Source organism: Centruroides vittatus, unplaced genomic scaffold, assembly GCF_030686945.1.
Source record: "Centruroides vittatus isolate TY-2023 unplaced genomic scaffold, ASM3068694v2 contig_1863, whole genome shotgun sequence".
Taxonomy (NCBI): domain Eukaryota; kingdom Metazoa; phylum Arthropoda; class Arachnida; order Scorpiones; family Buthidae; genus Centruroides; species Centruroides vittatus.
Window position 1 is genome coordinate 1,155,578 of NW_027121147.1, and position 20,416 is coordinate 1,175,993.

A 20,416-nucleotide genomic window follows, 5' to 3' on the forward strand; every position below is an offset into this window, starting at 1 on the left:
ATTTGCATAGCATTTACATTGTATTTACATTGTATTAGATACTAAAAGTAATCTAGAGATGATTTAATGAGTATAGAAGAAAATTTGTGCAGGTTATATGCAAATGTTATGCCATTTTATATAAAAATTATCAATTAAAGGTTCATTTACACTATCATACAAGAAACAACAAGACAAATTATCATCTTATTAAATTTAAATTGTCATATTCGTATTAACCATAATCAGCATGGAAAAGACATGTCATAAACAATAATGCAATTGACAGACAATCCAAGAAGTAGTGTGTGTTCTGTCCACGTGTCTTCGACATGTGGATGTAGTATAGTAGGAACAATTTTGCGATTCAGTATCACGTTCGTGTTGTAAAGATACCTTATATTTTATTATTTTTTAAAAATAGACCATGAAAAATTAACAGAATTTATATGTAAATATCCAGAACTTTATAATGTGTTCATCCAATGTATAGTGATAACAATTGAAAAAATATGTTTGGTTTAAAAAAGTCAGATATTCTCCCTCTATTTTACATTTATTCAATGTTTTCTGTACCCAAATATGTTTTGTTTGGGGTTCATATTCTTCAAGTAACAGATATTATAGTCAAGTCATTGATACAAAAGTTTCTGAACATGTTCAGATAGCAACTGGCAAATTGTTTTGTTGTTACATGTCTGATAATGTAAATATTTCATACTTTGTCATGTCCGCCAATCCATGACAAATTGTTTTCTTGTTTGATAGTGTGAATCCAACTTAATACTAATTGTTAAGATTTGTATGCCAATATATTTTATTCAAACTAAATTATGCATGTCGTATTGTTTAAAAATTTATTTTCAATATTACTAAGCTTAAATAATATATATTTTACTTAACATTTTAAATATATATAGTATATATTTGAATCAAAATTATACTAAGAGCAATAGTTATAAGATTAAAACTACTCTACTAATTCATAAATAAATAAAACAAAAAAAGAAAACTAATTATTAACCAAGAATATAATTTATTGTTTTTATATTATTTCTATGGTCACTAGTTTAAAGACTTATTATGAATTAGCAAAATTTTATAGAAACATTCAAGAAATTATTATAGCTTTATTAAAATTCTCAAAAACTAAAAATATATCATTATTGAAATGATATTGAATGCTTAATTAAATGAAGGAATGCTCAAAAATTTCATGCATCAATCTCAAAATTCTAATAAAAAGAAAGTAATAATTAAAAACAAAATGCAGCCAATTTAACTAATTGCCATCTTAGTAACATGCAATAGTGAAGGTCTCATGCATATATAGTTATTAGTCATCACCTCCACCTTTGGTCGATGGCACACTTGAACTAGATGATCCAGTTGATAAAGAAGTTTTTTACTGGTACTATGCACCTGAAGAAGTAAAAAAGAGTCAGAGCATGACAAATTATTTTCTTATGAAGTAGCAAGCTTCTTTAATGAAAATATTTTGATTTCAGAAAGAAAATTTTATTTCACTAATTACATTAATGAGAATTTCAACAAATACATTAACATTGAATTTTCCACTAAAAAAATTAAATAAATTATGATTTTATAAAATAACAGTCAAACACAAATTAAATTATAAAAAAATTTTACATATACTTCAAACTTCTATTTTAAAAAATGCACACAATAAATAAAATTATATCTATTGATCTAAAAACTGCAACTATCCAAAACAGAATTTGAAATAATAAACTTTATAATGTTATTAATGTTTGATTATAACTGTAAATGTTCTATTTATGTAGAAAATTTAGAAACTTTGCTATTTAGATAGGTGACTATCTTATGTAATACTAACTAAAATGTTTTGAAGTTATTTACTTAAAAACAAAACTGTTTCATTCTTAACATACCACACCACACTGGATAATATGTAATTTTTTGTTTTCTTCACACTGGTTATTGGTTCTGTGTTCATCATTTGTTTCATTCTTACCATCCTTATATTTGATGAAGTCTTGTTTTAAAGTGTACACATTTCCCCTCTCTCTAACTTCAGAAACAAACAAAAGAAAGTCAATACAAACTACCAAAATTATAGAAGTCAATATAAATTTATTGCAGAACATTTCTGGGTATAAATTGCTCTATCATCAGAAGACTAATAACATTTAAACACAATAACTAAAAGAAACAAACAACAGAACAGAATATTAACATTTAAAAAAATTTCAACAAAATAGTCTTCATATTCTGAAATGTATCTATAGCTTCTTCATCCATCTTTCTACATCCATATTGCCTTCTTGAAAGACATTTGGTAGTTTGAAACAATTGATATTTGAATGCACTTTACATTAAAAATAACAGGAATAATGTTAACATGTTTACATTTACATTATAAATTTTTTATGCAATTAAGTCATCAATAACTTTATAAAGCAAGAATATGATATAATTAATACTAAAACTGTATGTAATGTTAAAAAGTTGTGAGTTATTTATTTAAATTTCTTAGAGATAAAATGAACAATTATTTATTGTAACATTGTCACAATGCAGGTTGCAATTTTTAATCATATTTTAAATTTATTTAATTTAAAATATATACTCTTCACCTTAAATTAATAGTGGCTTGCCCCTGTACATCATACTTTTCCTTTACCAATAGAGTTATGCTGGTCATCCAACACCTTTCAGGGGAAGTTTTGAATTGAAATAACACAACTTCCAGTTCACATATAGTTAATCAGGGCCTCCTGCCCCTAAGGATTCCATATCTGGTCTTGTCTTTCATCTATCTAGCTCTGTTCAAGATGAAGGAAAGACAAATGGACAGATGGATGACAGTACAAATTTATAAGTGTACAATTTTTTCAAATTGCAGCCCAATAAACAAGATTTAATAAACAAGTGTAGAGGTTATGGATCATATGCCACAGATATAGGATAGATTAATAAATAATGGTACTGTCAAAGGGTACATTAAATACAGTAATTAGTGATGTAACGAATATTCGGTTACTACCTGGTATTCGGCCTATTTTTCACTATTCGGCCGAATACCGAATATTTAATCACTATTTGGTCGAATACCGAATACCTAAAAACAGGAGTAAGAAATAACAAAAACACAGTAAATTAATCATTTTGGTAACTTTTATTAATGCTGAACATTAAACTATAATTATTGAAGTTAATAAGAAATAGCATCTACCTCTAGTATTAAATTATTTCGTAATTAAATAATATTATAGCCTTTATCTAGCCTGATATCTTATGGCATTTATGACATGTAGGTTAGAATGTATCGGGCATTAATATTATTGTTTAGTTAATTATGTTATATTCGTATTTGCGTATCAGAACACGTCGTGAAAATCAAACAATATTAGAACATTCGATTTTCAAATTTGACCTTTCTTTAGAAAAACTTAGTTCGTTGTTTTTTTTTTTGTGACTATAATGTAATAATCTTAATCTTCGCTATCGTTACTTTTTGCCCTAGCAACGCTGGGCCTAACTGCTAGTATTTTAATATTTTTTACGATATTTTAAAATGATTTACAAAACATTTTATTGAAACTTATTGTATTTAATGAAAGAATTATTTATCTATTTCTAGAAGACGAGTAACTAATATATAATTTATTTCATATATAAAGGAAAGAATGAGCATTTCACATTATATGCAAAAGGTAACATTTGAAATCATGTTAATTTTAAAAATATTGACAAAAACAATAGCAACAAAATATCACAAAACTTCACAAATAGAAACCCCCCAATAATATATTTGAACTGTTCCACAACTAGGGAGAAACTAGACCACATGTCCCCACTAAAATATATCCTTAGGGTACGATTCAGTCTACAAATACGTAGTAAAACAAAATTTTAGTGCTTAATTAAAGAGTTAAAAAGATCGATTGCAAATAAAATAACTTATAAGTTATAACTTACATCTAAATACCAACAACTACTGAACAATATCGGGCTATTTATGGCTATTACATAAATTATAAACCAATTTGGCACTAGAGGTAGACGTTAGGCTTCATCTTATATTAACTTTAATAATTATAATTTAATTAATTAATTTAAATAATTTAGACCTACCGGAAGAAAAAATTGTAGTGACAGCAGGCCAATAGAGAGCAGGGTGTGCGATCTTTGCCATAATGCGGTTTGTGTGCCAATTTTTGTACGTGCGTTAATCAAGCCGAATAGTTTGGCCGAATATTTGGTATTCGGCCACACTCCTAGCCGAATATTCGGTATTCGGCTGAGGCTGAATATACTATTCATTACATCACTAACAGTAATCACTCCATTTATGCAATTTTAATTAGCAGAATGTTTTTGTGGAACCAATTACTTGAATAAATGAAAGCATTATTGTATCAATACTAAAACTACTATTATACTATTATTTTTATTCAAGATTATAAAATTTTAAGTTCCATTTTTCAATCCTTAAAAATTAACAGTCATGTGAGAATACATTAATACAGCATCTATAAACATTTAAACAGATATTCAAATTAATGTCTAGAACAGTGTTTTTAAATCTTTTTTATCTCATGCCACACTTAATAATTGAATTTCCACAGCATATTTAAATTATAATAAAATGAAGAGGAAAAAAATCATGTAATTTAAAGTTGTGTTTCTAAACATTCTATTGCCATATTTCTTGCCACTTAACCTAATTCTTCTTGTCTATATTTTGTAAATTTATTTAATTCACAAAAACAGTGTTGTTCCTTTTAACATAGCAGCAGGTTACAACAATAGTTATGTAAATTAATAATTTTCATTTACATAAGAAAAGTAATTAACATTAAGTCTTAATTTGCATTTAAAAGTGGCATTATTGCCTTTAGAAACCTGCCCAATGTCCCACTATTTTTAAGTTGAAATAATTTGAACTAAATATGGACAATTAAACATACATTTTTGATTTAAAGAAAATTTCATTTTATATGAAATAACCCGGTGTTATGCACATAAGTTTGCTTATGAATATATACTTTTTACTACATTATGTGGTTAATGTTACCTATGGTTCCAAGATGGCGACGCTTCTGGTAATCTCCAATCTGGGTGTCTTGAGGTAATAGCGACAGAGGGAGCTATCATGTAATTGACTGACATAATACGTAATGATGTTTAACGTGATGTAAAAAAAAAAAAAAAAATGTAATCGATTATGCAAATTTGTAAAATATGACGTGGTAGATGGTAGTTTTTCATGCAAATATGCAAATTAACCAGTAAATAGACTATACTGACAGTATTGCATTGTATCTATAGTGGAATATTTGATTTCTATTTTTTACAATAGTTTTTCCAAAAAAGTTAAAAAGGTAAATATGTTGTGCATAAATGATAGTATTTGTAAATTCGATATAAATAACTAAATATGTTGTAAATTTTTCAACTGTTTTAGGTTTTTTGATAAATTTGTGTCAATTAGTTATGTAGAAGTTAGTTCCGATGAACTTTTGGTTAGGTCGTACTCCTTGTAAATTCTAAGAGATAGATGAAAACGAATTTTCGAAATTAAGGTGGGAAAAAGATATGCAACAAATGCATGCAATGTGCAACTCATGTGCTAAAACATGTTAAGTATAGTATTGAAGTGACATAAAATCATGTTTTCTAAGATTTGTAAAAGTGGTAATAACTATTCAGCATACAAAGGAAACCTTTAAAAGCACATTTGGCAATGTCCCTTGTGGTGGTCTTTTGTCGTTCATTTCGCCCTCACATTGTTTGAAATGTACGGCAAAATAGAATTATGGCATTTGGCACTGTCTGAGGCATACATCTGATTGAATCAGTGTAAAGAAAACCTGGAGAAAGTTTCCAATTTTTTGTAAGACAATTGGTTATGATGTGTCTAGGGACTGGGACAACTCCAAAATGGTTAGATCTACAATCTGTTCTGTGTGCACTATTTCTGAACATTAATAAGAATTCAAATACTAAGAAAAGAGAAGGAAAAGGAAAAGGCAACAGAAAATGCGAATAAAAAGACAGCCAAAAAGTCTTCTACGGTTGTAGCAGAAACGACAGCATCAGGGAAGAAAAGACCTGCCAAAAATGAAGTGAATCTACTAAACTAGGAAAAAAAGTAGGATTGAATAAAAAAAGGATCGTTAACATGAGTTTTTTTTTTTTGATATTTTTTCTTAGTTTATTATATTTTTGGAGACACGTGATCTCCAAACAAAATAGCTCTAAACGTACAGTCTCCAGACCAATCCAAGATGGCGACCAGAAGTGGCGCCATCTTGGAACCATAGGTAACATTAACCCATTACGTATATGTTCGTTTATTATAACAATGAAAAACTCACATAATCAATTTAAAAACGTTTTAATTTTGGCATGTACACTTATTATTTTTGGACATCATTTGAAAATAATTTATTTTATAGTCCTTGAAGTTTTGTGGCACACCTACAATCCTCTCGTGGCACACTGGTTGAAAATCACTGTCTAGAACAAGGCATTTTTTTTCTTGATATTTAGAACAAGTTTTTTTGTTGTCTAATGTTAAAAAAAAATCCTAAATGTTCATGAAATGTATTCTGCTTTTTGAATCCTATGATTTACAATGCTTTTTAGTTATTGTAAATAGAAAAAGTTCCAATTACAAAATTTAGCAATTATCTATCTAAATATGAAAATGAATTCTTATATTATATTTTTAGTAAAAATTTCAAAGAATTGTATGTGTTTTTATTGTCAGTTTTGATGATAATGTAGCTGTAATAAACAAAACAATAGCTAGTGCAAATGTCAAATGCTACTTTATTTATAAATAATGTAATAAGGATTATAAAGAAGCTAAAATATAAAATTCATCAAAGATTACAATCTTTCTCCAATCTCATAGTTCAAATTAACACCACAAATAAATTATTATTACTAAATCAAAAGAACTGAATAGTAGTATGACATTATGCTGTTTTAAACTGTTCCTAATTCTAGTAAGTTCTTTTGATTTAGCTGTTCAATTTTAATAAGTTTTGAAAAGTATCTGATTGTGAGTTGATCTGGCTCAAAAAGCATTTTATACAGAGAATAAAAGAACTTCTGTATATGAATTACATTTTGTGGTAATAATTCATGAAAATAAAAAACAAAACTCACTGTTTTAAATAAATCAAATCAATTATTTAGCATTACACAGATATTTTGTAAATTATGTTTAATATCAATAGAGATACAGTTAGTATTAAAAAAAAAACTGCTAATTTCATTTTTCTACATCTTAAATTAATTGCATTTTTGATTATAAAAAATGATTTAGAACAGTGATCCTAAAACTTAATATTAACTTACAGAATACTCATGTCTGATTATTATTTTTGCAGAACCTTAAGTAATTATGTTTAAATAAATAACAAGTGGGTGAAAGCCTTCACTGCTCTCTTTATTTGTAAGTAATACAGCTTTTTATAGTTAGATAAATTATATAATTTAAAAACAATTAAAAAATATTTGCTTCAATTAGTACATTTCTTATAATACAAAGAACCTTACAATAATAATATTGCAATCACTATAATTAAATTCAATTTGAGGACTCCTTGAAGATTGTTTGCAATGCCATAGGATTCCATGGAGCATAGTTTTAAGAACAAATTTTATCATTTTCATATTTTCTTATTGTTGACAATATATTTAAGAAATGAAATAGTCAGTTAGTTATAATTGTTGTCAACTGCTCATAAAATAGGGTAATAAATACCAATAAATATAGATAGATGTTTTGAAAGATTTCATATAATTAAAAAGAAAGCTCTTATTTTTGTAAATTTTGTTTATAAAAACAGGGTTACTTGGAATTCTGGGTCAAGGCCATCCTCTGTGTCTGCCAAAAGATAAATCCAAATAATTCTTGTATTCCTTTAAATACTACAACTCAAATATTGTCTCAATTGATGTTTAAAATATTATCTTAATTGTAGATGCTATTTCAGATAGTTACAGTTTTCTTGATCATCTAGAATTCTTTATACATACCAAATAAATTATCATTATTTTATATTTACATTATTTTTTATGTTTCTAGAATATTTTTTATCAGATAATCATTAAGAGATATATAATATTTATTATCATTAGAGTATATTTATTCATTATAGATCTGATGAAAAGTTATAAAGATTGGGAGAGAAAAATTACTTTCAATAATATCAATAGTTAAGAAAAATACTATTCAGCAAAATTGTCAGAAAAATTAGAGAGATCTATTTTCTGATTTTATAAATATTTGTTGTGTAAATCACTTAGGAGAAATGAAGTTTTCTCTGCTACTTGCAAGATGTCACAATCAAATAGCCTGTTTCATGTAATTCGAAACATTCTACAAATTGTAAGTACGAAGTTTTTTTTATTTTTTGTTAAATTTAATGTTATTATTATGTTATAATAAAATCTTAGGAACTTAATCAGATATCAGTATCCATGATATAAGACATCATAATCATTCATGAAGTCAATCAGAAGAAACTGTTTAATGTTGTTCTGTATAAACAAAATTACAATATAAATTAAGTTATTATTTCGTATAATCTACTGTACTTACATTATACAAAATAATAATTATACATTATACTGACTTACTGAGATGGAACAATATTGTATATACAGAATTATTTAAAAAATACAATGATGTTTTGTCCACCTTCTTTAACAGTAATAACAAAACTGTTTAATAATAAATTTCTTGTATTATAAATCATATTCTAGAAAAGGAATTATACATACACTTGATAGTTTCAAATTTTATGGTTCATTCATCAAAAGGAAATGCTCACCTATCATTTCTTTTGATATATAAAATTTACTCATACAATGTATATAAATTCTAATATATTTAATTTGCAAAATCATTTGTATAAAAGCAAAATGTGTTATTTAACTTTTAGAAATATACTTTCTGAATACAATGGTTAATTTTATTACAACATATAAATATTTTTTAGAGAGAAATCTGATTTCATTAAGTTAATGTAATATAAAATTAATTCTACTTGACTAGAACTTATAATGATTTTTAATAAATTTAATTTTGAAAATACATTAAAAATCAAAAAAAAAATCTTACTTCTGTATATGCCTGACACATTGATTCATAAAGGGTTTGATGCTGATGAATGAGTTCTTCTAAATCAGTTACTTCACGAGGTAAAGAACCAAGTTCACATGCTTGACTCCACGTTGAAACATTATCTAAATACTAAAATGGCAATAAAAAAAAATAACAGTTAATTTAAAATTAATAATATGAGAATCCATACAATTTTCTATATTATACAACTGTTATTCTGAACAAATGCAAACATTATCATTATTATTAGATTTTATAATATACATGTACAGAAATTACAAATATAAATAAAAATTTACATAAATGTAGATAGATTACACTGAAATAATCAAAGATTAATTTCAAGCTGGTCTTCATTTTAAAAATTTGAAATGAGATATGGTATGGAAATAAACGGAAGCAATGTTATACATGAAAAAAAGTTGATTAAATACTAACACTAATATTTAAATCTTTTTTTTTATGGTTACATGTTGCTTCTGTTTAATAATAAACTTTTTATTTACATATTCTTTATGTATAAAAGTAAACCATTCACTTATAATAAAACTAAATTACATCAATTAAAAAAATAATATACACAGATTAATAAATAAAAATATTAATATAGCAAATACTTATTTAAAGAAAAGATCTCTAATCAGTTTTATACCATACATATATCTACTTTTGTCTTCAAATATAGCTGTCATAATATTAATTAAAGCTGCTATTTATGTAGATGTACAATACAATAGAAAATATATAAATTATATATTTATATACAGTGAAACCCAAGTTTAGTGAACACTTGTACTTAGCATAATAATAGGACTATTAATGCATTTTTACTTTGAATTGAGACAAAAGTAGATACAGTCAAACCTTGGGCTTTGAATGCTTCAGTTTTCAAACACTTTGATTTATGAACAAAATTTTGAATACCATATTTGCTCCCATTGCTGAACAAGCTACTCAGCAAAGTCAGCCACCGACGATCAACTTCTTATGTTAAAGAAAGGCAACAGTTTGACCAAACAACAACAGGACTGCCAATTCAGAAGTTAGTGGCACCAAGATTGCATTGCATCACAATACAAATCATTGACAATGCTATTATTTAAATTACATTTTAATGCGCATGCGGGATTTCTGTTTTTTGATATGCACCACAGTTGATTTTAAATGAAATTAATTAATAAAAACAACATTAACTAACATTCACATAACATAAATAGCATTCAAGAATGTGTTTAAATATGCTTCAGTTAAAGTAAATGACAAAAATTTATTAATAGTAGGTAGCCAGCTAATAAAAACTAAAAATAAAATAATAATTAAAACTGGCCTTTACACCAAAACTGAAATTAAAAATAAAATAAATTACTTAATTTAAATTAAAATAGAAATAAAATCAATTGAAACATAATATTTTGGAAAGTGTGGATAAAATACTTGTCTGTCTTCATTGATTTGGGTAATTTCATCCAGGCAGAGTTGAGTCTATTTATAACACTTCTTTGTAAAGTGTTAGTTTCAGTTTTGATTGGTAGTGATGAAACATTTTGCTTTTAATATATATATAATAGATATAGATAAAATATTTTTATATATATTATATTGCCTTTATATGCATTTTTATGCATGAAATACAGCTGAAAAGTAAAAAAAAAAAAAAAAAAAAAAAAATTTGTTTTGGGATAAGGAATGGATTAATTCATTTTATATTGATTCTTATGGAACAATTTGTTTCTGTTTTAGAACAACTTTTAGGAACAAATTAAATTCAAAACCTCAGGTTTGACTGTAGATCCATTTAAGCAGATATTATAATTCTGCAGACAACAGGCAAAAATTTCCTATCCTTCTTATTCTTCGAAACTTCTTAAGCAGAAGTACAGTACAATTGATTATATTTCAATAAATATCATTTAAAAAATGCAATGCTTATCTTCAGTGTCATCATTTTGTGTCTTCAAACATGCCAACTGAAGCTTTCACAATTCTATCCTAGAATATCAAACATTAGTAGATAATGCAAGGGAGGAATTAAGAAAATTTTGATTGTGTTAATTAATTTATTACATAAAAATAGCTCTATAATTTTGACAATGTTTTGGCTATTTTTGAATTGTATTCTTATTATATATTCTTTTAAACCACAAAATCATAATCAAAACAATCTGTTAGAAAAACCTTCTTTATTCAGCTTTTCACAATACTTTAATTATTAAATTAAGGAAAAAGAGAATATTTGCTGAGGTAGAGTGTTTTTGGATTCTTCAAATTGTTATATGCTTGAAAAAGTGAATATTAACAATTTGATTTAGAACTTTGGTGGTTCTGAGGACTTTTCATTTGCTGTAATGTTTTTTTCTTTATTTGTTTTTTAAATAAAAGCATTCTGTCTGTGTTTAATCCTTGCAAGTTCATTTCTGCAGTAGGGCATTACAGTTCAAATCCATACGAAACAAAATTCTGAATAAAATATATAAATTATTTAAAATATATTATTTATACAACATCTACTATACATATCAGGTTTTTAAGAGATAGCCCTACATGGACTTCAATTCCGAAAGTGTCAGCTATATCCATATTTTACTATATTATAAATATATGTTACATATATAACACTATATTATATACAATATAAACTTCGGCTTTACTGTATGTATACACTATATTACAGACATGGGCAAATGCGGCTCTTGCTGAAAGTGTTAATTCTGCTTTTTATTATTATTTTTACAATTTTATTTCCACAATTTTGTGAAAATATGTAATTATATACATATATGTAATATTTAGTAATTTATTTCCAAGTTGGTGCAATAAATTAAATTGACATTTCAAATCTATTCGTTTAAAACAAGTTCTCGACCCAGATGGGGGACACCCTATCCTTCCCTGCCTTACCATACTATCCGCCACGACAGTACAGAACTGCGGCTCCCATACATTTTGCAAAACCTACATTTTGGCTCCCACTGAACTCTTGCTTGCCCACCTCTGCTATTTTATATATAATATGGTGTGTATATATACACTATTTGTACTTTACATGTTAATAACTATCCTTAATTTATGAGATATTTACTTGTACTTAATTAAATAAAGTTTAAAGTATTCAGTCAGTGACATTAAATAACTCAAAATTATTCAACATACTATTGCATACTAGCAAATAATAAGTAATATAGATAATATACAATATTAAATAAGGTTAAATATACAATAATAAAGTTAATATACAATGGTGCTAGCATTATCCAAACATGATATCAACTAAGGACTGAAACAAAGAAATGTTATTATATAACCTCAATACTATTGATATTTGGTTGAAGGAATAAAACAATGCAAAACTTGGGCAATTTGCCTAGGCAACTACCTCCCAGGAGGACTTTCTATGGGAAACTAGCCGTTATTTAGGTGCTAGACACATGAAGAATATCTGGAAAACTATGATACCAGCCTGTTGATGAAGTACAAACCCAAACAAAGTGTTCAGTGGAATTACCTACTCATAGATACTGTACATTTAGCATTTATGATTAAAAGATTAGTCATATATCAAATTTACTCATAAAGTTTTCTTGTAGAACTAAACAGTGCAAAATTTTACCTGTTCAGCTTTTTGATGAAACAAAACAGAAAGAGCTAACACAGTTGTGCGTTCATCCAAACCAGATGCAAATTCTTTCCATGCTCTATCTAATCGAGCTGCAATTTGTTGAATTGTAGCTGAAGAATAATGGCCTCCTTCAATGAGTCTAGTTGCTACAGTCAGAATGCGATTGATATTTACATATACATTCTAGAAGAAATAAATTCATTTTAAACACAACACTTAAAATTTAATTGTTATAATTCAATAAATTTCAATTTGAATTATTAGTGTTACTTAAAAATCTTAAAAAATCTTTTTTATTTAAAAGAAATATGAATAAACTAAACTTTTATCATTCAACTGTATCTGATAAAAACAATAAGTTTCTTATGATGATTAAATGAAAATGTTTGTTGTTTATTGTTTAGCCATGCTTAACTGAACATTACATTTACTGTATATGGCACTACATTGAGGCAATTTGTTTTTAAAAGATACAGACAAAAATTTACAATAAAAACAAGAAATAAATCACAACACATTCTTACCAATGTTTCTGATACTACTGTGCTTAGTGATATCACAAAAGTGTGTTTGGGTTTTATGCTATAGAGGTTTCTGATATGATATTATGTAGCTATAATGATTGCTCCAGCACATGCTATATTTTTGAGAATTATTCCAGAACATTTCAAACATATTCCATTTCTTGACACTCTGGGCACTTTAGAATTATCTGGAGATGTTTTGAAATGTTCTAACCAACTGTATTAGAAATGAAACATAAGTCTTTTTCTCATATTATTTCATTAAAAATACATTGAAACAATTTTTGAAAACAAGTTAAATTTTTTTTTTATAAACACTGGTAAAAAAATAAAAAATGTTGTATTGTAAGAGATGTACAATCTATACAAATTGTGTATTAAAAATCAGATGTTCTATTCAAAAAACTATTAATCAGAGGTTGCCTGTATTTTCATTTAATAAAAAATTTCTAAGTTCAATTTTATATCTAAAAAGAAATTTTAGTTCTTACCATTGAAGCCATAGTGAAGTGATTATGTTCTTCTTGAAGATCTTTAGCTTCTTGAAAAGAGTGGCCAATTTCAACATAGTTAATTAGGAATAAATCTCTATTATGATATATCCAATCAAACATCTGTAAAAATATAAAATAATTTGAAGATAATTACACTAGCATTTTTATAATTCATTTTTTTAAGGATTTTAAAAAATTAGAAAAAAACTTTAACTTCTTTGCTCCTAGCACAATAGACTTTCAGCAGTGGTGACCATTTTAACAAATTCATCAGTTCATTTTCTACAAACCTTAACCTGTTAACCGTTAGTCTCAATAACCTGAAACAAAATCACTGTTGTGTTGACATTGTGGTTTTTATAGTAGTTTTTCAATTTGTGATATCTTGCTTAAAAATTGTCATATATATGATCTGTTTTTGGTTTTCTATCATGTACATATTACACTTCATGATTGTTAACTTCAAAATATTATGTGAGTTTAAAAAAATTAATAAAATTTAAGATTTTAAAATATTAAAAAAAAATTTGTTTTTTATAAATATTCCATTTATATGTTACTTAGATATGTCTATATTCTGTCAAATAAAAAAAAAACCGCAGCTTTCTAAATCGACGTAGAGAAATAATACAGCCTATATATTATAAAGCTGATTGGCGTGGAAGGGGGATGGTGGATTTTCTAAATCTAGGTCAATACACTTTTATTATTGATGATGCATATTTGATTCTATTGATACGTTATTTACACTATTGTACTGTACTAACAGTGGACTATAATGATTATAACTTTATTATATTAATGACTATACGTGTATTTCTTATATATTACGGAAGTACCAAGATAACCAGAAGTACTTTGTTTTTTGAAAGATTTATGGCTGGATGGTTTAAAAAATGTACTTATTTGTTAAACAGGATAAATATACATAAAAATTTACTAAATTCAAGCTAAAAAGAGATGAGAATAATGATTTATAACTGTAAAAATAAGTAAATTATTTAAAACAATGGAGTCAGAATTTATTGTTTGGCTGATCGGTTCAGCCAGATGTCTGCGAGAGGGGGGCAAACAGTGTAAATTATGTGAGTAGCTGTCAACGCCCGGGCGCTGTCCCCGGCCAAACTTGGTTTTCGTCTTGCTTAGAAACAGTAGACTGACCAATCGAGAAAAGGAAAAAGGGACCTAAGACCAATCAAGAGGAAAAGATTCGAGGAAAAATCGTATAAAAACCCCCAAATCAAGGTCGGAAGGGGAGACGACGGAGCTTTCTACCAGGAAGTGAACGACGGGACTCCAAACAGCCACCTACTCCTTCACCGACGTCCGTCACCGACACCTCGGACTCTTCTGCCCGACTGCCCCGGGGCTTCAACGACGACTCTGACAGCACTCTCCAATCGCCATCATCCAGAGCTGGTTCTGCCGCAGACGATCTAAATCACAACTCGTATTGTACTTTGCAAGTTTGTTCTGATGTTAAAATAAACGGTAATTGTAAGACACTTGTCATCTTTGCCTCTGCCGCCACCACCCACATATGATCGATTCCTGGGTTTTTCCTGACGCGCAATTAACTAATTGCCCCCATATGTTGGCAACTTACAAATGCACATGTGGAGTCATTCCAAACTTTTACATTGGAGAAACTAAACAGAAGTTAAAGGTCAGACTATCAGAACATCTTGCTGCGGTATGATTAAAAGTTAATACTTCCCTGGTATTTTTACATTGTAATGATAATAATTGTCAAATTAATATTAATAAAGTAAAAATTTTATACAAAGAAACAAATACAGTTAAAAGAAGACTAAAAGAACATTTTGCAATAGTTATGCAAAGTAACTCTGTAAATCTGAATAATGGCATGGTGCCAGAGGAATACTGGGTAAATCTTGTCGGGTATATAAGTTGTAATTGCGGAGTGAGAAACTAATAATGGATATTTATCATAGTTGGCAATTTGAACTGCATTGTGTATTTAAAGTAAGCCCTACTGAGGAGGCCAGTGTACTGGCAAAATGCATTTGGGGATAAGTGTGTAGTAATAAAAAGTGTTTTTCTCTCAACAAAAAACTGGTTTTTTAGCCTTTTTAATTCTAATTCTATTTCATTTTTAGTAAATGTTTTAGAGTTGAGAAATCATTAGTCCTCAATAAGTCAGAAAGGAAGGAAAATTTGAATTTACTTAATTGTACTATAAGCAAGTATATGAAAGTTTTATAATTGTTTGTTTATGTTTGTAGCTGACAATGTAACTTCAAGAAGGTATAACTTTTTCTAAGAAAGTTTCCACCCCACAAACTCAAGTCAATGCTTATTCATTAAAGAATAGTCATTTAGCTATACTATACCAATTAGAACTCAACAGGCGTGCGAATGAGGATTTTATTGTCCAATGAACAAAAGAAGGGTCTCCCATAGACTTAACATGGAAAGGTGGAGTTTTGTGGGTAAATTTTAAAATATGGGGTGGTAACAAACATCTTAATATCATTGAAACAGACTTAGTCTATGTAGATAAAAGCCAATCAATGCTTAAATCACCACAACCTAGTTAATTACAAAAAATAAATTGGCACTTACTCCAACTGGAGTACTGTGCAACAGTTTAACTAAAACCAGTTTCTCCAATAATAGTACCCACTGGTTAAACTTTCATAAAAATATTTGGCAGACATAAAAATTATATTATGGCAGACATAAAAATATTATTTTTCAAATAACCAATTATATCTCAGAATATATCAATATACTAAAATCTTATTAGTCATTTTAGAAAATATTAACATTTTTTGCACACACGAAGAAATGGAAATCTGGTTTAAATATCTATTTACTTTTGTTGTTGCAAGAGTTACCTAGCTTAGTTCATTTTCCTATTTTAAAGTTTTAATAATTCCCAGTACGTATTAATTATTAAATTACTTTTACTGTTTGTATACATGTAGAAAGATGTAGTCTCTAAGTTACAACATGAATGTCAGACATTTCTATTGTCATTTTAGAGAATATAATATATAATTATAACATAGTATTTAAATTTGTAGTTATAGTCATATATTTTAGCAAATTGATTAATTAAATAAAAACATTTTTTCTCTATTAAACTTTGCTTCTCTATTAAAGTATTCAATTATGTATTTTTCTTTGATCTGTATACAACATACATTTCATTGATATCTCTACCAATATTATTACATAAAATGTCATATAACAATTTCATTAAAAACAATTTTATTTTTAAATGTTAGCACAGATATCGTTATTTATTAATACTTTTAAATCAAATTCAAAATGGATAAATAAAGCAATACTAAAACTATGATAATTTGAATTTTGAACATCCTTATCTATTTCTAAAGCACCAACAATATACTGTATACTGTGTATATATATATATATACACAGTATATATCAGGGGTGGCCAACAAGTCGATCGCCAAGCCAATTTTGGTTGATCGCTAGCGATGTCTTGACTTAATGTATTATATTTGTAACCGAACGCAACTGTATGCATGCAGTTATGACTCGACTCATAAGCAGTGAGTACACTTCATACTGAAACAGTGTATGAACATAGTATGTATTTCACACTTCCCCCTCCCCACTTAGACTATGCCTATGATAACAAGTCGATCACGACACATTTTTACGATAAAAAGTAGATCTTATGTGCACAAAAGTTGGCCACCCCTGGTATATATATCAAAACATGAATATATAATATATTGTATAAGATATACAATTTATATATTAATAATAAAATCATAAAACTTTACACAAAAGCATTAACATTATATTAAATATAATTGCATAAAAATTTTAATTTATTAACTTCCAGAAACTGATTCTTGAATATAAAAGATTTCAAACGTTCTTTAGTGTTTCAATAAATTCTAGACTAGTGTTTCTAAAACTGTGGGTTGTGTTAAAATTTTAATGCGTTATGAAATGGTATCTTGAGCAGAAATACTTGTACTATTGAAATATTCTCTAAGAATTAGGAACAATAGATACATCTGTTAAGTACTGAAAAGTTTTTAACTTTTTTCCTTATAATTATTAATTTCATTTATAATACAATTAAAATTATAGAATGTGTGTATATGAAGTTGATTTCTCTTTTCTATTATGAATAATGTCAAAATTGACTATGACCTTACATAAAATATCTAAGTCATTTAAACTGCAATGGTTTTGAAAATATTTCCTTCCTTATTCAAACTTTTAGGTTTATTGTTCTACATAACAATAAATTATAAAAAATAAACAACAGATGAATTTTGGCACAAGTGTATCAATCAATAATTTAAAAAAAAATTTTTTTTTGTGTATGTACAAATTACAATCTGAAAAGTAATTTTAAAGAAAGGTTCATTAAATTTATTTTTAAAAAAAGTTGTAATATCTTTCAAAGTAAAATAGACTCCTGAATAATTTTGAAACAGTGTTTTATTTACAATTGTCAGTCTTACATTTTTTAATAGCTAAATTTCAATAATAAAAGCTGAAATTGAAGTAAGTTATTTGTTACAAACTGAAATTGGCCTAAACCACTATTAACAGAAATGTACTCTATGTTACATTTCACACACAGAAGTTATCAATAATGTATAATTTTATTTTGTTATAAAATATATAGTGACTCCAGTTCAACAGGTTTTTTAAAAAAATTTTATATTATAAACATTTGGGTTGCAGAATTATTACAAACAAATATATTGGGTTATGTGAGCAAAAAGTTTGAGAAACATGGTTCTAGACCAGTGTTCCGCAACTGGTGTGCCGTCACAAGATGAAAGGTGTGACGTGAACTTTTACATATTCTATTAATTGTCAAGTTTTATTTATGTTTTTATCACAGTTGCTGTGTTTCTTATGCTTGTATTTCATTCTCTGCTGCAGCACTGATGAAATAAGATGACATTTGTTTATTCTTTATTACATGTCACACATTTTTATGTATTCTAAGAAATTAAATATAAAATAAATTTGCTCACAGGTGTTGATGTCTGTTTAATAACAATAATAATAATACATTAGTGGCATTATGTGATTCTATTAATAGTATCATATATGTTTTTGAGGGGAATAACATTTTGGCGTGCCGTGTTGAGTCATGGGTGTGATGCAAGTAAAAAACGGTTGCGGAACACTGTTCTAGACTACTGCAGAATCAGAAATGTATCTCTCTCTCCATTATAACCAGCAATCACATGTAATAGTAGTAGTAGTAACTTTCCATGTCTACTGGTTTTTTCATGGACATTTTTCACAAATTGACTTGATTAGCTCACACAGTATCCTCATGTAACATGTTATCCATCTGATTTTGTTAATATTGCAGCTAAAAAAATTTTTTTTCCTTATCCCAGGCTTTCAAAAAACTCCTGTGGAAAATCACTTTATGCATGCAATCATGTACAGTTTTTCATTATTTTCAAATCATCACATGCATAAGGTGAGAATTTTCCCATTTGACATTGTTTTCAATGATCATAATCCTGAGAGACCGCCTTGACATAATGGAGGTCTCTCATGATTGCTGCAAGAGATAGGCATGACATCATGGATTTTGTCAGTTATGCATAACATAATGACGTGTGGTATGCAAGTCATTATGACCTTGATTTCTTATCTTCTTAACATAACCTCTGGTACTATAACCTTTAACAATTTAACTGTTTTTACAGCTTTATTTTGTGCCCAGAAAATACAGAAAAATAATTTTCTCATCCTTCTGAGTTATCAATATTTTACATTAGTCCATGCTGTCATTAAGTTTGAAGGGTTCCTTATAGGAGTCCTGTTAATGACAATGTTCTGTAAACAAAATAATATCACAAATAAAACAACATATAATGTTGAAATTTGTTGAATGTTAATATAATTACAGGATTTTTCAGAATCAGCAAATTCAAGGAACAGCAATTATATGTGACAAATCACTGCCTTATGCATATGAACCTGTTAAAAAAAACTACATATGTGATTGCAGGTTAAATAAATGGTGCCAAATATAATAACAACTTTTCACTACTTTTCAGAGAAAAAATAATCACTGGTAATAAGAAAAATTTACTTTCTAATGTCAGTTATATATACGTGGTACAATTCAAAAGTTCGGGGTCTGCAGTAATCTATGACTACAAAAGCATGTATTTGAAGTTACAGCGTATGAAATGGATTCTACTAAACCACCTCTATGTGTTCAGGTTAATTTCACCCATGTCATGTGATAAAACCGTGAGCGCTGCTGTTTTTTTCCGGAGATAGTTACCTTTGTTCTGCGACGTAATAAAAGTGGAGTTTCAAGAACAACCTCCAACATTAAATTTTGTCAGCGTTTAGGTAAAACACCTACGGAGACTTTAAAATTGCTAAGAAAGATGTACGGCGATTCTACCATGGCAAAGTCAAAATGTTGGATGTTGTTCTTGAAACTCCACTTTTATTACGTCGCAGAAGAAAGGTAACTATCTCCGGAAAAAACAGCAGCGCTTGCAGTTTAATCACATGACATGGGTGAAATTAACCTGAACACATAGAGATGGTTTGGTAGAATCCATTTCATACGCTGTAACTTCAAATACATGCTTTTCTTGTCATAGATTACTGTAGTCCCCGAACTTTTGGATCGTACCATGTACAACTAAACTTATATTTATAT

At 27.6% G+C, this 20,416-nt stretch overlaps 1 protein-coding gene across 1 annotated transcript in view; it reads right to left on the reverse strand.

The window, feature by feature from the left end:
• The window catches only part of LOC136970005 (triple functional domain protein-like), a 231,686-nt gene that overhangs the window by 167,969 nt on the left and 43,301 nt on the right, over positions 1-20,416 (reverse strand). The window contains 4 exon segments of the mRNA XM_067264363.1: positions 1,327-1,401; positions 9,107-9,238; positions 12,717-12,908; positions 13,741-13,863. Of these exon segments, the coding sequence (XP_067120464.1) occupies positions 1,327-1,401; positions 9,107-9,238; positions 12,717-12,908; positions 13,741-13,863 (522 nt within the window).